Source organism: Vigna umbellata, chromosome 1, assembly GCF_029865625.1.
Source record: "Vigna umbellata cultivar VRB3 chromosome 1, Vumbellata_1.0, whole genome shotgun sequence".
In the NCBI taxonomy this organism is placed as follows: Eukaryota; Viridiplantae; Streptophyta; class Magnoliopsida; order Fabales; family Fabaceae; genus Vigna; species Vigna umbellata.
Window position 1 is genome coordinate 85222186 of NC_142165.1, and position 15872 is coordinate 85238057.

General features: G+C 36.2%; 2 protein-coding genes across 2 annotated transcripts; one reads left to right on the top strand and one right to left on the bottom strand.

The window, feature by feature from the left end:
* Nucleotides 1–5752: 5752 nt before the first annotated feature.
* Nucleotides 5753–10676, top strand: LOC148206661 (uncharacterized). Its single transcript, XM_088104539.1, has 10 exons — nucleotides 5753–6129; nucleotides 6335–6400; nucleotides 6784–6964; nucleotides 7472–7668; nucleotides 7804–7854; nucleotides 8541–8632; nucleotides 8851–8915; nucleotides 10064–10161; nucleotides 10238–10342; nucleotides 10429–10676. Exons 1-10 carry the CDS (start codon nucleotides 5851–5853, stop codon nucleotides 10564–10566), a joined length of 1272 nt encoding a protein of 423 aa, XP_087960665.1. The 5' UTR covers nucleotides 5753–5850; the 3' UTR covers nucleotides 10567–10676.
* A 1334-nt stretch (nucleotides 10677–12010) lies between these two features.
* Nucleotides 12011–14137, bottom strand: LOC148206662 (isoflavone reductase homolog). Its single transcript, XM_088104540.1, has 4 exons — nucleotides 13622–14137; nucleotides 12750–12990; nucleotides 12423–12626; nucleotides 12011–12345 (listed from the first exon to the last, which is right to left on the bottom strand). Exons 1-4 carry the CDS (start codon nucleotides 13949–13951, stop codon nucleotides 12182–12184), a joined length of 939 nt encoding a protein of 312 aa, XP_087960666.1. The 5' UTR covers nucleotides 13952–14137; the 3' UTR covers nucleotides 12011–12181.
* Between the last annotated feature and the right edge of the window lie 1735 nt (nucleotides 14138–15872).

The following is a 15872-nucleotide window of genomic DNA, read 5'->3' on the forward strand; positions in this document are numbered from 1 at the left end:
TTTCTCTGGTGTGTGTGTGCTCCGGTGAGTGCTCCGGCGTGTGGTGGTGGTGCCTGGTGGAGGAAGGTGAAAACCCTAGCAAAGCAACCTCTCTACGTTTCCCTCTCATTCTCTCTGTTTCTGTTTTCTCTCTCTTGGCACGTGGGTATTACTCTTAAAAGAGTAAAGTGCATCTTTCTGGTGTTTTACGTTTCTGCCCTCATAATCTAATATGGTATCAAGAGCTACGGCTATTTATTGGTGAAAGTGTGAAGTGGGTGTGTAATCTTTGTCTGGAAGTGTGTGTATCCAGAAAAGAAAATCTTTGGCTGTGTGAAAAATCAAAGAAACCACAAGATTTCAGCAAGAAAGGATGGCAGGATTTGGAGGTATACAGGGACCATTACCAGTATTTGATGGAAAGCAGTTTGATGACTGGCGCATCAAGATGCAAGCCATTTTTGGGTTCCAGGACGTTTCAGAGGTGATACAAGAAGGGTTACCTGAGTTGAGTGACAGGGCCACTGAAGAAGAGAAAAGAATTTACAAACAGCAAGTAAAACTGGACAGCAAGGCACGGTTCTTGCTATACCAGTGTGTCAGCCCAAAGATCTTCAACAAGATGTCCAAGGCTGCCACTGCTAAGGAGGTATGGGATATCTTAGTGAAGTCCTATGGTGATGGAGACAGAAACACAAAGGTGAAATTGCAGGCATTGAGAAGACAGTTTGAGATCTTAGTCATGGATGAGAGTGAAACTGTGGCTAACTATTTTGATAAGGTACAAGAATTGGTGAACAAGATGAGCGCCTGTAAAGATGGGATTTCAGATGAATACATAGTTGATAAAATCTTGAGGACTCTATCATCCAGATTTGACAATGTAGTAGTTGCAATTGAAGAGACTCGAAGGAAAGAAACTATGGAAATTGAAGAGCTGTTGAACTCATTAGAGGCACATGAATTTCGCATCAATGAGCGAAAACAGTGTCATGAACAAGCCTTACAAGCCAGATCACAGTTGAAAGGCTGGAAAGGGCTCAAGAAAGGAGGAAAAGGGTTCAAGAAAGGGAAAGACTCACAGGACCAGCAAGGAGTAGAGTCCAGTGGGTCAGGAAAAATGAAAAACTCAAAGAATTCTGAAGCTGAATGGAAATTTGACAAGAAGAAGGTAAAATGTTACAATTGTCAGAAGCTGGGTCACTATGCTAAAGAATGCTGGAAAGGAGAAGGGGCGAAAAATAAACCCAAGAAACTGGCAAACTTGGCACAAGAGGAAGATTCAGATTCTGAACCAGTGATATTAATGGCTCAAGAAGATGAAAAACAACCAGAAAGCACTGTATGGTACTTAGACTCTGGATGCTCCACTCATATGACCGGAAGAAGGGATTGGTTTGTGAAAATGAAGGGGGTAGAACATGGGAAAATCAGATTTGCTGATAACAGCAGTTTGGAGGCTGAGGGGTCTGGCAGAGTTGTGCTCAGAGGTGAAGATGGCAGAGAAGTTATCATAGAAGAGGTACTGTTTGTACCAGGTTTGAAGACCAATTTGTTAAGTCTGGGACAACTTTTACAGAAAGGCTACATGATGAAAATGGAGGATAATTGCCTTAGTATTTTCAATCAGAATGGGAGAGTGGTTGTGCAGGCTAAACTGTCACAGAATAGGACGTTTAAGGTTGTAATGGAAGCAGTAGATCACAACTGTTTTACTGCTACAGAGAATAAGGATGAATGGATGTGGCACCTCAGATTTGGACATTTGAATTTCCAAGATCTGTTTCAGCTAAGCCAAAAGAAGATGGTGATGGGTTTACCTAAGGTTGATATACCAGAAACAGTTTGCAAAGAATGTGTACAATGTAAACAGACAAGGGGAAGTTTTAAAAGCATCTTACCCCAAAAATCAGCAGAAAAACTTGGGGTAGTGTACTCAGATGTATGTGGGCCTATGCAAATAGAAACACCTGGGGGCAGCAGGTATTTTCTATTATTCATAGATGACTGGACCAGGAAGTGTTGGGTTTACCTATTAAAAGGAAAAGGTGAAGTGCTGCAACAGTTTCAAAAATTTAAGAGTATGGTTGAAAGGCAAAGTGAAAAGAAGTTAAAAATTCTGAGAACAGATGGAGGAGGAGAGTATACCTCCACTGAATTCAGAAACTACTGTGAAAGAGAGGGAATAGTTCATGAAGTGACTCCTCCCTACACACCTCAACACAATGGGCCTGCAGAGAGGAAGAACAGAATTATTTTAAACATGGTGAGATGCATGTTGAAGAGCAAGGAGTTGCCTAATTTTCTATGGGGTGAGGCTGTGATGACAGCCACCTATATCCTGAATTTATCTCCAACAAAGAGATTAAATGAGGTTACACCAGAGGAGGCCTGGACAGGAGTTAAACCAGATGTAAAGCATCTGAAAATTTTTGGTTCACTATGTTATAAACATGTGCCAGAACAACTGAGAAAGAAACTGGATGATAGAGGAGTTCCCTTGATACTGGTGGGATATCATGCTACAGGAGGATATAAGCTGTATAATCCTACTACAGGGACAACTTCTATCAGCAGAGATGTGGTAATTGATGAGACTGGTACATGGCAGTGGGAGTCAAAAGAAGATGGAGGACCAACTATTGAGTTGGAAGATGAATTTCCAGCAGAACCCGAGGTAGTCAGGAGGGAGGAGAGTGTGAGAAGGTCATCTAGAATGACTCAACTACCAGCATATCTGAGAGATTATGATCTAGCCTATGATGCAACTGTTTCAGCAGAAGGAAATTTTGTTCATTATGCCTTGATAGCAGAAGCCGAACCAGTGGAGTTTGAACAAGCTGTGAAAGATAAAAGGTGGTACAAGGCTATGTTAGAAGAGTTGGGTTCAATTGAGAAGAACCAGACCTGGGAATTAACTGAGTTGCCTCCCAACAAGAAACCAATTGCACTTAAGTGGATTTATAAGTCCAAAATAAATCCACAAGGTGTGGTGACAAGGTACAAGGCTAGACTAGTGGCAAAAGGATTCTTGCAGCAGGCAGGAATAGACTATGGAGAAGTATTTGCACCAGTGGCTAGAATGGAAACTATTAGACTGGTTCTCTCTGTGGCTACAAAGCTGAACTGGACATTACATCAATTAGATGTAAAATCTGCATTTCTAAATGGTATTTTAGAAGAAGAAGTGTATGTGGTTCAGCCGCATGGATTTGAAGTAAAGAAGCATCCTGACAAAGTATACAGATTGAAGAAGGCTCTGTATAGGCTTAAGCAGGCTCCAAGGGCGTGGAACCAGAGAATAGATGGGGTAATGAGTAACATCGGCTTTGAGAAGTGTGCTTCTGAACATGGAGTGTATGTTCAGTGTTATCAGCACAGTGGAAGAAGAGAGATGTTAATAGTATGCTTGTATGTGGATGATATGCTAATCACAGGGAGCAGTGTTGAGAGAATTGCTAATTTCAAATTCCAAATGTTACAGGAATTTGAAATGAGTGATTTGGGGCAACTAAACTACTTTCTTGGGATTGAATTCACTAAAACTGATGAGGGATTGGTAATGCATCAGTCCAGGTATACATTGGATATGTTAAACAAGTTTAACATGATTCATTGTAATTCTGCAAACACTCCAGCAGAAGTGGGATTGAAACTTGAGAAGGATCCTGAAGAGGAAGGGGTTGATCCTACTGAATATAGGAAAATGGTTGGAAGCCTAAGATACTTGTGCAACACTAGACCAGACATCAGTTACAGTGTTGGTCTGGTTAGTAGATATATGCAGAATCCTAGAATCTCTCATCTGATGGCCATTAAACGGATTCTGAGATATCTAAAAGGTACACATAATTTTGGGATTCTACTGCCAGGAGGAGAATCAAAAGGAGAAGTAAGAATTAGTGCTTACTCTGACTCAGATTGGTGTGGAGACAAAAGTGATAGGAAGAGCACTGCAGGATATGTATTTTTCTTGAATGGAGCACCAATCTCCTGGAGCTCTATAAAAGAACCAGTAGTGGCTCTTTCCTCATGTGAGGCTGAATATATTGCAGCCTGTGAAGCTACTTGTCAGGCGGCTTGGCTAAGTTCCTTAATGAGTGAACTGAAGATTGAAGTGGAAGGGAAGGTGAGACTGTTTGTGGACAACAAGTCAGCCATAGACCTGACCAAACATCCTGCATCGCATGGCAGGAGTAAGCATATTGAAACTCGTTTCCACTACATCAGGGAACAAGTTAGTAAAGGGAAGCTTGAAGTTGTATATTGCAGATCCGAGGATCAGATTGCAGACCTACTCACTAAGGCACTGAAAGGAGAACGCTTTCTAATACTTAGAAAGCAGATTGGAGTAAAAAAGGTGGAGATCAAGGCAGATCTGTAGAACAGAGCTACGAAAACCTAGGGTTTTCATCTCTGGAAGAAGATTCGTCTGGAGGAAAGTGTTTTCACGAGTTTAATCGGTGAAAATCGTTTCCGAGTCCAAAGGAAGCATTTGTACCGATTATTAATCGGTGAAAAACGCTTAGATTCATCAGATGCAAAGTTTTACCGATTTGATCGGTGAAAAGTTTTTGTTTCTCCAAAATCGTTTTTTGTTTAGGAGGAGTGTTAGATAAACAAAACAGATTTCAGTTAATTTCACTTGTATAAATGCTGTAAACCTACTCTATTTGTGGTTAATGAAAATTAGAAGTATATTCAGTACCTGTTTTGTGATTCTCTCTAGTCTCGTTTTCTCTGGTGTGTGTGTGCTCCGGTGAGTGCTCCGGCGTGTGGTGGTGGTGCCTGGTGGAGGAAGGTGAAAACCCTAGCAGAGCAACCTCTCTACATTTCCCTCTCATTCTCTCTGTTTCTGTTTTCTCTCTCTTGGCACGTGGGTATTACTCTTAAAAGAATAAAGTGCATCTTTCTCGTGTTTTACGTTTCTGCCCTCATAATCTAATAGAATAATATTCCTGATAGTATAAAATATTCACCAAATTTATCACGTTTATCTTTGGTCATAGAATTCTTTAGGTTGAACTTCTAACTTCCTTCTCTGTTACACCTTTCTTTCACACACTCACGACGAGGAATCACAAAGATGTAAATAAACCTAAATAATCACGAGTGTCAATAGCTTAACAATTTCCCTTGGTTAGAGTAATATATGAAAGATATTTTTTCGTTACTTGTTATTTATTTTCTAAATGTCAATCTCGTTTTACTTTAAAATGGATTTAGAAACCAAAAGGAAAAGTAAATAATGAAAAAATTATGCATTTTTATCTTGTGGAAAAATGTCCTACATTTTAGACATTTTTAACTGCGTGTTTAAAAAAATATGAATGTTTGAAATCTAAAAATTGAAGAAATTTTCTTGAACAATAAAGTTTTTGGCGTCTTATGATGAAGAGGTATAATTTTGTAGGGGAAATGCTTCTCAAAACGTAAAATACTCTTCACCATCTATTCAAAATAAAATTTGAGGAATTTTCTTCTAAGATGTAAAATGAAAACATATAAAAGATTGGTAATTAAATTGTTGATGAAACATCAAATGGATTTAAAAGAGAACAAATAAGTCTTCATATTACATTTGTTGATAAGAATTAATATGGTAACAAGCTTGTTTGACTTCGTCCACATGCAAGATACTATATCGTTTATTCTAAGCCTTTGTCTCAATTAAGTGATGAAAAATGGAAGAGTGAAAAAAAAAAGAGAATTATGATAAAAAGTAATTTTATTTGAATTTAGTGAAAGAATTTATGTATCATATAGCATAGATTAATAAGTGGCATAGACACATTTGCTTTCACTTTTATTTGAGAAGCAGAATTACGAAGACCCAAACCCTGGTTAGGGTTTAAGCACATCACGGCAAAAATGGCGGCAAGGTACGCCATTCTCAGAACCTCCGGAAGAACCCTTTTCCAACACCATCAGTCTCCTCTTCAACATTCTCTCTCTGCATTTCCGTTAATCAGAACCCTCCATTCCCTCGTTGCCCGGCACTTTAACACTACTAAATTTTCTAACCCTTATTCTGGAACCTTCCGAGGCATGGTCTCCGCTCCAAACCCTAATCTTCCCGAAGCTCCTTCGCTCGCCCTCGATAATCGCGTACCCGCTACCGTCATAACTGGTTTTCTTGGCTCTGGAAAGGTGTCGCTTTCCCCTCATATTATATTCCTCTGTAGAACAAAGATAACGGTTTGCAAAGAGAAAACCATAAAATTAACTAAAATAGCTTCAGAGGACTTCATTTAATCACCACATATAATGCACTGCTATGTGTTCTGTTTTTTTTTTTTTTCATTTTGGGTTTTAACCAAATGAACAGTTAATAACTGAGTTTTGGGTAATGCAGACTACTCTCCTTAATCATATTCTCACATCTCAACATGGTAAACGGATAGCGGTAATTGAAAATGAGGTATTGAATTCTACCTTACCTATCTTTGTACCAACTTCTGTGTAATTTGATGATGGCCTCGTCAAGTTTAATTGAAAATACTTGATTTCTGTAATTCCGCTTATTTTAAATTAGTAGTCTTTTTGCTAACTATGATAGATGTTTTGGACCATTTATAAGTCATGGCATCGCCTAGGTAGCTTTTTTGTAATGATAATGACTAGAGCTAAATTAGTCACTAGCAGTTGGCTTGTTGAAAAGATTATTTGGCGTCTTATTTATTTGGAGTTGGAGCAATTGTGAAGTAAGCGAAGAATCTGACTTGGAGTGTTTTAGAGGATTTGCCCTTGTAATGTTTTGAGCTTACTGTTATTTATGAATTTGACTCGTTGGCGTAAATGCAGTTTGGGGAGGTTGATATTGATGGATCACTGGTTGCTAGTCATTCTTCTGCGAGTGAAGAGATTATCATGGTTAACAATGGTTGCCTCTGCTGCACTGTACGAGGAGATCTTGTCAAAATGCTGTTGGAATTGGTTAGGAAAAAACGAGACAAGTTTGATCATATTGTTATTGAAACAACAGGTTTGTAAATTGCTCTGCTCATGTAATTAAATTAAAGGAATTTATGCAGTGGAATTGAGGTGTTGGAGGTTGGCTTTGCTTGCAAGTTGAAACTAAAATGTCCTAATTGTCAAGTAGCATTCTCCTTGTGGCAGTATGAAGTTCACGTTGTTTTGGGATTTTTGGATCTTATGTGAAGAGAAACTGAAAATATATTTGTATTTTAATGAAAGGGATATTATAAAGAACAGTTTGTAGAACCCCAATGAGTTCTTCTCTTATCTTAATGCTTCAATTTTGGGGAACCATAATGAGTTCTCATTATTTCCTTATCCTATTGCAGCAATTTTACTTGTGGTCACTGGAACTTAGAATTCTTTTATGGAATTTCCTTCATATTTCTCAAAATTTGTTTGGAAGCTCAAGGGTGTGGTGATAAAATGTATGTTCTGTTGTTAGCTTATCTGTTTGGTCTATGAAAAATTTCAATAGAAAGTTTTTAGTGCTTAAAGTTTAACTTTTTTTCAGGTCTTGCAAAGCCTGCTCCTGTTATTGAAACATTTTGCAGTGATGAACTGGTCTCACAGCATGTGAAACTGGATGGAGTTGTGACTTTGGTTGATTGCAAGCATGCCATGAAACATTTAAATGAAGTGAAACCAAGATTTGTGGTTAACGAGGCAGTAGAACAAGTTGCATATGCTGATCGTATTATTTTGAATAAGGTAAGCTTCTGCCTTTAAGATTCTATGGTAGTATTTTTTTTTGTTCTTTTTCTACTTCCTTTTGTTCCAATATTGACTTCTAAGATATTTGTTGCCATGTTTCTAGATTCTGATTATCTTTAATTGCTTTTGCAGATAGATTTGGTTACTGAGTCCGAGTTAAATTTATTGACTAAGAAAATTAAGGTGCGTTGTGTTACTTGTGGATCCTCTACACATTTTATTCCTTAATGGAACTAGGATGGTAACTGAGTTCTTTTTAGCAAGTAAGAAAGGTGATGTGTATTTGCGTTAAACTAGGATCATGAAATGAATTTATGCACAACTTGCCCTTGGTGACGACATATTTTATGATTATATTTCTATTTTTAAGTGGCGTATGATGAGGATTGGTAGTTAGATTGGATTAAATATAGAATGTGCTATAGGGGTTGTACCTAAACCATTTTTTTGTGTTGATTGATATTTGATACTAGTTCTTCCGTTGTGTTGATTTTCCAATATGGATGGAATGGATCTGTCATTTTGTGTTAAACTGAATCCTTGTTCTAGGGAAACTGTCATATGTGATACCTTTTACTATATATATATATATATGCTATTATTATGTTATAACTATGACTGTGTATTTGTTTGAGAAAGACATTAGGAGAGAAATTCAATTATTTTTCATAAAAAGGATCAGATTGATGCCTGTTGATTTTCTTTTATATTTTTTTGATAGATCAAATTGTTTTGGATAAATGAATCAGATTGTTGTTCTTTGATTTTTGTTCATATGTTTTTGCATCAGCTTCTATTGCATTGTGTATACATGGCTCCCCAAGCAAAAGTGCTTATGGAAGTAGTTCATTTTTGTGAATTGTTGCTAGCACATCAATGGGATGGCACAAATTACGCAAGCTAAATTTGGATCTGTTGACATGGACTTTGTTCTTGGTGTGGGAGGATATGATCTTGAGAGGTAATAGGTGTTCAACTTGTTGTATCTTCTAACATATTGCTACCTTTGTTTTATATTTTAGGTCCCACTATAGTACTTGATGCATCCCTTCTTGCCATGCTCTCCTTTTCATTCCTAATTAATATGGCTGAGTATGATAAATCACGATGCATGTTTATATTTGTGGTGTATTTTCTATGAAATTATCTATTTTTCAATCGAATGTGTTGTCACTGCAGAATTGAATCTGAGGTACATGGAGAATGTCCATCTGCTTCAAGCCATCGGGATGATTATGGACATGGTAATTTTTCTAAACTCTTTTGCCACTTTTTTCGTTATGTTTTCAACTATGTTGTTAGCGCAAGATGTAAAAAAGGTCAGTAATATCTAACTGGAAAACAGAGGGTGTTGCTGGACCATGTTGAATTTATTGAATACCATTTACCAAGGTACTAACACTACAATTGCACTTCTGCTGGATCCTTCTCTTTCCGAAATACTAATATAGAATTACTGAATAGTGAAGTGGATGTTTTCCAATTAGAAAGTCAAGCATTTATCTTCGGCGCATTTTATTTAGGAAAACAGCAACCCAGAGAACTTCTCTATGATAGAGTGTCCCTTCATATCAATCATGTAATCATCTGAACGAAGGAAATATCGATCATATAATTATCAAAGCATCTCTAACAAAGGACCATAAAGCCAACATAGCCAAATACCGTAGGAAGTTATTCCTAATTGCCTGTTCCAACATGAAATAAGTTAGTCCAAAATAAATTAAAACCCTTAAAAAACATAGCAATAAATAAACCAAAATTGTAAACCCTATTTATGAAAATAAAATCCCTAAATAACAGAAGTGGTAACACAATCAACATTGTTCCCTCTGGAGGGCTTTCTGGAGATTCAAAATGACTGAAATATATACTGGGGAAAATGTCCAGCAAATGAAAATAATCTTCTAGGTCTTGTATAGTCATTCAGAAGACGTGAAGCCTGTAGAAAGCAAGAAATATAGGGTGGGTAATAATGAAGACTTAACTATTCTTTTTAAAAGGTCCTAGTTTCCATTGAAAACAAGACTGATAGTCATCATATCACCAGGCAAATCAAATTAATATGCACTGGACCTTGAATTAGTATGCTACTGTTTGAATAGGAGGAGGTTGAAAGTAAAGACACCTGTTTAGCATAATATAGACACTGAGCTAAAAATGCACCGCATCCCTAAATTTATTAATTACTGCTCAAACCAAGGATATGTTATGCTTATGTTGACACTAGACTCCCCTACGCCCTGTCCAATCCTAGGTGTAATTCATACAATATGACAAGAACAACAACAAAGGCTGCACAACTTGATTGATAAAATAGGTTTCCAGAGTATTTTTAAGCATTTGTTCTGTTGTGATGCTGCATGACTTGATCTTTCCAATATATCCACAGAACACGAAGGGCATCACCATCACCATCATGACCATGTGCATGATTCTGCTGTCTCCAGTGTCAGCATAGTTGCAGAGGGAACTCTGGATCTTGATGAGGTAATTGTTGCTCCTTTTGTTTTTAACCCTTCACAAAATAGTCTAAAATCACTTTCCTTTTTATATGACGGTCTAGGTTGACGATTGGCTTGAGAGAGTGATTGAAGAAAAAGGAGAGGACCTCTACAGAATGAAAGGTGTCTTGTCAGTGGATGGTTCTGATCAGAGATATGTGTTTCAGGTTCTCTCACATGCTATCAATACTCAATTACCAAAACATTCCCATGTGCATAGGTCCCCTTACACCATTTTCCCTAATACTATCAGGGGGTGCATTCCATGTTGGATGGCTGTCCAGGAAAAACATGGGAACCTAACGAGAAGAGGACAAACAAGCTCGTTTTCATTGGAAGGAATTTGGATGAAACCGCCCTTAGAAAAGGCTTTAGAGGTTGTATAGTATAGCATTACAAAATTATTTCAGGTTCTGAAGCAGCAGCAGCCTTGATTTTGGAATCTGGATGGATTTACAGACTCATTTTGTAGTATGAATAATTATATCATAGCATTGCTCACTCGGGGTCAAAGTTAATTTTAATGTATTATCAAAACCAACAAATTTTTACGAGTATAAAAAGTAAGAAGAGTAACATGACTTGCTGAAAAAACATAGGTTTTAATAATCTCGTTTAAGAGTTAATTTAGTTTTTTATTATCATAATTATTCATCTATTATCGTTTAAAACAAAACAATTTTTACTGAAGATAAAAAGATCAATTAAATAGTTGAACAAGCGATCATAACTATTAGCTATTGTTCAATGAGAGATGGATTGAGTAGTGTTGCATGTTGTACAATTATATATATGGATATTTAAGATTATTCTTTTAAAGTACATGATAATTTAATAAATTATGGAACATTTTAAATATTTACGTGATTTACATATATTTATCTGAAAACTTACGTTAACATTCAATTTGTAGTTATTTTTGTATGTATAAAATAGAAATTACTAGGATTTATTTGAGTTTAGAATAAAGATTTGAACTGATTAAATTAATTGGGTTTATTTGATTTGGGTTTTAATGTATTTTTACCTGATGTGAACTAAATTGATCAATTGAGTTGTTTTTTTTTTTCAATTTACGCGGTTATGATAAAAAAATATTATTTCTAACAATTATCTATTCTTATCTTATAATAGTATAATATACAAGTGTTTCTTATTTTTTTAATAATTAAATATTTCTTTGGTCAATATTTGATTTTTCTATAATGATCAATTTGTATGTTTTTCTTATTTTTTATTCATAGCATGATAAGAAAATACATACATAATAAATATTAATCAATTAGTTGTTGATGAGAGTGGGATTAGAAAGGGTTATGTCCTATTAGACAAGGAAAAAAGATTCAGTTAAAAATATGTCAGAAGTATCTTTTTTTTTTTAGAGAAATGGATAGATATCATGACACAAACAAAACAGTATACTTTGTAACATTAATATAACTTTGTAATGAAAGCAAAAGGATCTAAATATTGAAATGTTCTTCTCAATTAACATATCCCAAGAATTACAAAAAATCTAATCGTACTTGTAACAAAAATTGGTTACTGAATTCTTGTACTAAACTGTACAAGAAATCTTACATCATGTTCTTTTGGGTTTGTTTTAATGTTTTCGACCTTATCAGTTAGCAAAGAGTACCAAAACTTGAATGTTGTTCCAATTCAATAGTTTTGATATGTGTTTTGTTTCGCTTCCTAGGTATAAAAGTTTGACCTCTAGAGATTTGTCTGAATGCATAAACCAGAATGAAATATTTGGAGAAATTTTCTTTTTTCTCAAGTGAAGGTTACATACTTTGTAGAACTTGATTCAAATTCTAAGTAACTTTGTGACCTTTCAAAAATAATAGAGCTTATTTAATGATAGAGTAATTAAACTGGTTGACATTTCAAGATCAGAAAAAGCCACTTTCCCCATCACAAAAACATCTCCTTAAATTAAGGTTATTTTAGCTAAACACTTTGTTCATGTTTGAATCACAGAACTCAGACAGAACGAGTTCATTTTACACATAAACTTTTAGGTACTCATCCATGCGTGTGTAGTTCACTTCAGGGTAAAGCTTGGAAGCTTCTGCACCCTCTTCTCCAATTTCAAAATTTGTTAAGCACCCCTCATAGAATATATGATAAAAGTGTCCAATCCCTACTTGAAGTTTATAATCCAACCCTGCAAATCAAATTCACATAAATTAGAAATCAAAAGGAATGGTCGAAGAAAATAAAGTTACTTTCCAAATGTGTTACCTTTCAGTGTCGTAAGAAAGCCTTCTGGAGGTATGTATGTCTTCTCCAGTTCCTTTCCGATGAGTTTCTCCCAAATTCCAATAAGCTCTGCTTGGGAGAGAATATTTTCTGGTGGCCTTAGGTACAATGTTTTGTTAAGTGTTCGTGGATCATCTATTGCCTTGACTGTGTATGTTGCAACATCATCTTCATCCAAAAAAACAGCTGCAATCATCATATAAATGTCACAGTTAATGACAAACCATTTTAATGTGATGTTAGAGATACTAAAAAACCTTAATGTGGTGTGACTCAAACAAAATCATTTGTTGAAACTTTGGTATTGACCTTTGAGAGTGCCATCCCCAAAGAGATGCACCTTGTCCCTTGGAGGAACAAAAGAACCCATCTGAGAGAGGCTGCCGGCAAAGTATCCAGCAAAAAGGTTTGCAGAGATGTAAGTGAAAGGGATGTTGGCTTCCTCTATTGCTTTCCTCACAGACATTTTATCTACAAATGTTACTCTTCCTGGTTCTAATGCATCTCCCATCCTTGCTGGGTCCAGTCCAAATTCTGAAGGCAAGAAACGCTGCAAGGAACACACAAACAATGTATTATGATATTGTTTAGTATCAGTGTAGTGTCCATGTACATGTATCATTACCAGAGAGTGGAAACAGAAATTACTAATGGAGCTACAAAGAATGTGATTCCAGTAATGCAAATGGTGTAATAAACCAGAAATAATAAAGAAACAGTACATGTTTAAAAGTGTAAAGCTATGTACTTAATCCAGCATAGTTGAACTAATTGTTCTGATTTTCATCACAAGAAAGTAAAATAAATAACCCTTTTACGAAGGGTAAATACAGCTAGTACAAGTGGGACACAACATTATATCATATGAATGATGATGATGCTAAAAAACCGTGCTTTAAAAAAAGTATCTAATTTCTCAATTATTTTATGCATGATGAAGAGTGAAAAATGTTACTGTAGCAAGTGTATTTGTCTTGTGCAGTAGGTAAGGGAATCATTCCACATGCAAATGCTCAATTAAACCAAAATCTGAGGTAATAAACAAATATAACATTGCTGTCAAACTCTTAAAATGATATGAAAGGCAGTACAAGATGAGATAAGAAAACATTTGAAACTGATAAATTGAAGGTTTTAATAAAAAAAGGTTTTAAAAGAAAAAAAGAAAAAGAAGGGTTGACCTTAACATTCCCAGCTTCTTTGATGGCATCGACGAGTTTGGACTGCAAAGTGATGCAGTGGGTCCTGAAGTGAACACCAGAGATGGCACTGATGACAACATCGACCTTCTTGACCGCATCCACAAGGCTTTTGTGATCAGAAAAAGAGGCTTGAACAAGATGAGCACCCTGTTTCTTGAAGGAGAGCAGCATCTGCAGCTTTTCAATTTGAAGACCCAACTCAGGGCGTTGAACAACATAGGTTTCATGCCCTTCAGCCAAACATGCCCTCACTATCCTTCTCCCTATGTAGCCTGTTCCTCCCACCACAAGAACCTTGCTTTTCCCCATTCCTTCACTTCAAAAAGTGCTTTTCAATAATTGATTATTCCCTTTGCTCTGCTCCTGCTACTGCTAACAATATATATAAGAAATCAGGGAGGTGGGTAGCTGGGTAGGTGGACATCCATCTCAGGTTGACTCTGTTTACTGAATGAGGTAGCCAATTTTGAACAAAAAAAGGGGACCTTTTTCACATAGTTTAGTGAGTTTCTTGTTGGAATGTACAGATAATCATGATACTTATTTAATTAATATTAAGAAATGTTTCGTTTAGGATTCATATGCTTTATTTCACACAAAATTCATTTTTATCTCAAATTTTTATATAATTTAAAAGTAATTAATATAATCTTGTAAACTAATTATATTAAATTATTTTAACATCTCATAGTATTTTAGAATTGTTTTGAGTTGTTTGCACTATTTTAACAAATTTTAATTTAAATGTTAAGTTAAAAGACTATTTAATAAATAAACAAAATTTAATAATTTTTAGTTAAAAATAATTATATTCTTTTATTTTTAAAATTTAAAATTAAAATATATCTGTAAGGACCTAAAAATTTGAACCCAGAGTTATTGGGCCTTAATTGTGGCAGCCAGACCTTTAGCAATTTGGGCTCATGACCTTGGTAAGGGGGCTCTCGTAAAAAGAAAAGGCTGAAGTTCATTTGCCAATTCTCCTTTCTCTCTCTAAAACCCTTTTTCCCAAATTCTTTTATGTCTTCTCTCTAGCCTCCACACTGATTTAGCCATTGCATGTTCTGTTAGGTGGTACCCTAACGACCGTCTCGTAGAGAGCTTCAAAACCATCCGATTGATTTTACGTTCTTCAACCGGTAAGTGGCTTCCTCTTTTCTCTGCTATTTTCGAAATTTAGGGCTTATGGTTCTACTGCTTTTGTGCAATTAGAACTGTCCTCTTTTCAATTCCTGTCAAGTTTGAGCTCTAAGGGTTGTTCTCATCACCAATGTGATGGTTGTAGGGCACTGCTTAAGTTCTTCCCAGGGTAGGATACTGTTGAAAGTTGTGGTGTGCTAGACAGCTCAACTTTAAGGTAAGGGGAGCTAGTTCTATTCTTGATTTTACTGTGTGGAGTGAATGCATGATAAAATTTTGTAGTGGTATGTTGTGGAAGCATGAACTTGGTTCTAGTAAACTTGAAATGCATGTATGGAAGTGTGTGTTATGTGAATTGGTGATTGATGGCTATAAACTGTTTTGGAATGACTTAGAATGAGGGAATTGTGTATGTTGAAACTGTTTTGGCATGAAAATTCGGTGGTAGTGTTGTTAGAAAGGAAATCAAGTGTCTTTATGGTCAATTTGGGCTATTTTAGAGGAAGGGAGTAGGGATTTTGAGTAAATGACGGCTGCAGTGTTCCTGGACTGTTTGGGCAGCCTAGACAAGTCCATTGTGACTTGTTAGAAACATAACAGTAGTCGAAAACATGTTCCAAGTAGTAGAATCAAATTTGGGTCCCTAAGTTGTTGAATTTAGTGCTTTGGAGCTGAAAGTGAACTTTAATCACTTAAAAATGGTAGTAGAAATGCTTAGAATCATTTGGATAAGTTTAATTAAGTCTAAAACGAGAATTAAGAGTCTAAGAAGTTGAGAAAAGTGGTTAGAAATGGTCAAGGGAGGTTCTGTTATCATTCTGCAGAATTCTGCAGAATGCGAAAAACTGACCGTTCGTCCATGTCGGATTTGGACGATCGGTCATGCCATGTGCTGAGTGACGTTCGGTCAAATGTTGGTTTGGTTAACGTTCGTTCGTGGTAATAGCGTTCGGTCATAATCATGCTTTGGTTTAGGCATTTAGCGTTCGTCCTTGTCTGGAGAGCGTTCGGTTTTAGGGGATGATATTAATAGCGTTCGCTCATTGGTTTAAATAACGATCGCTCAGGTGTTGGTTAGTAGCGTTCGTTC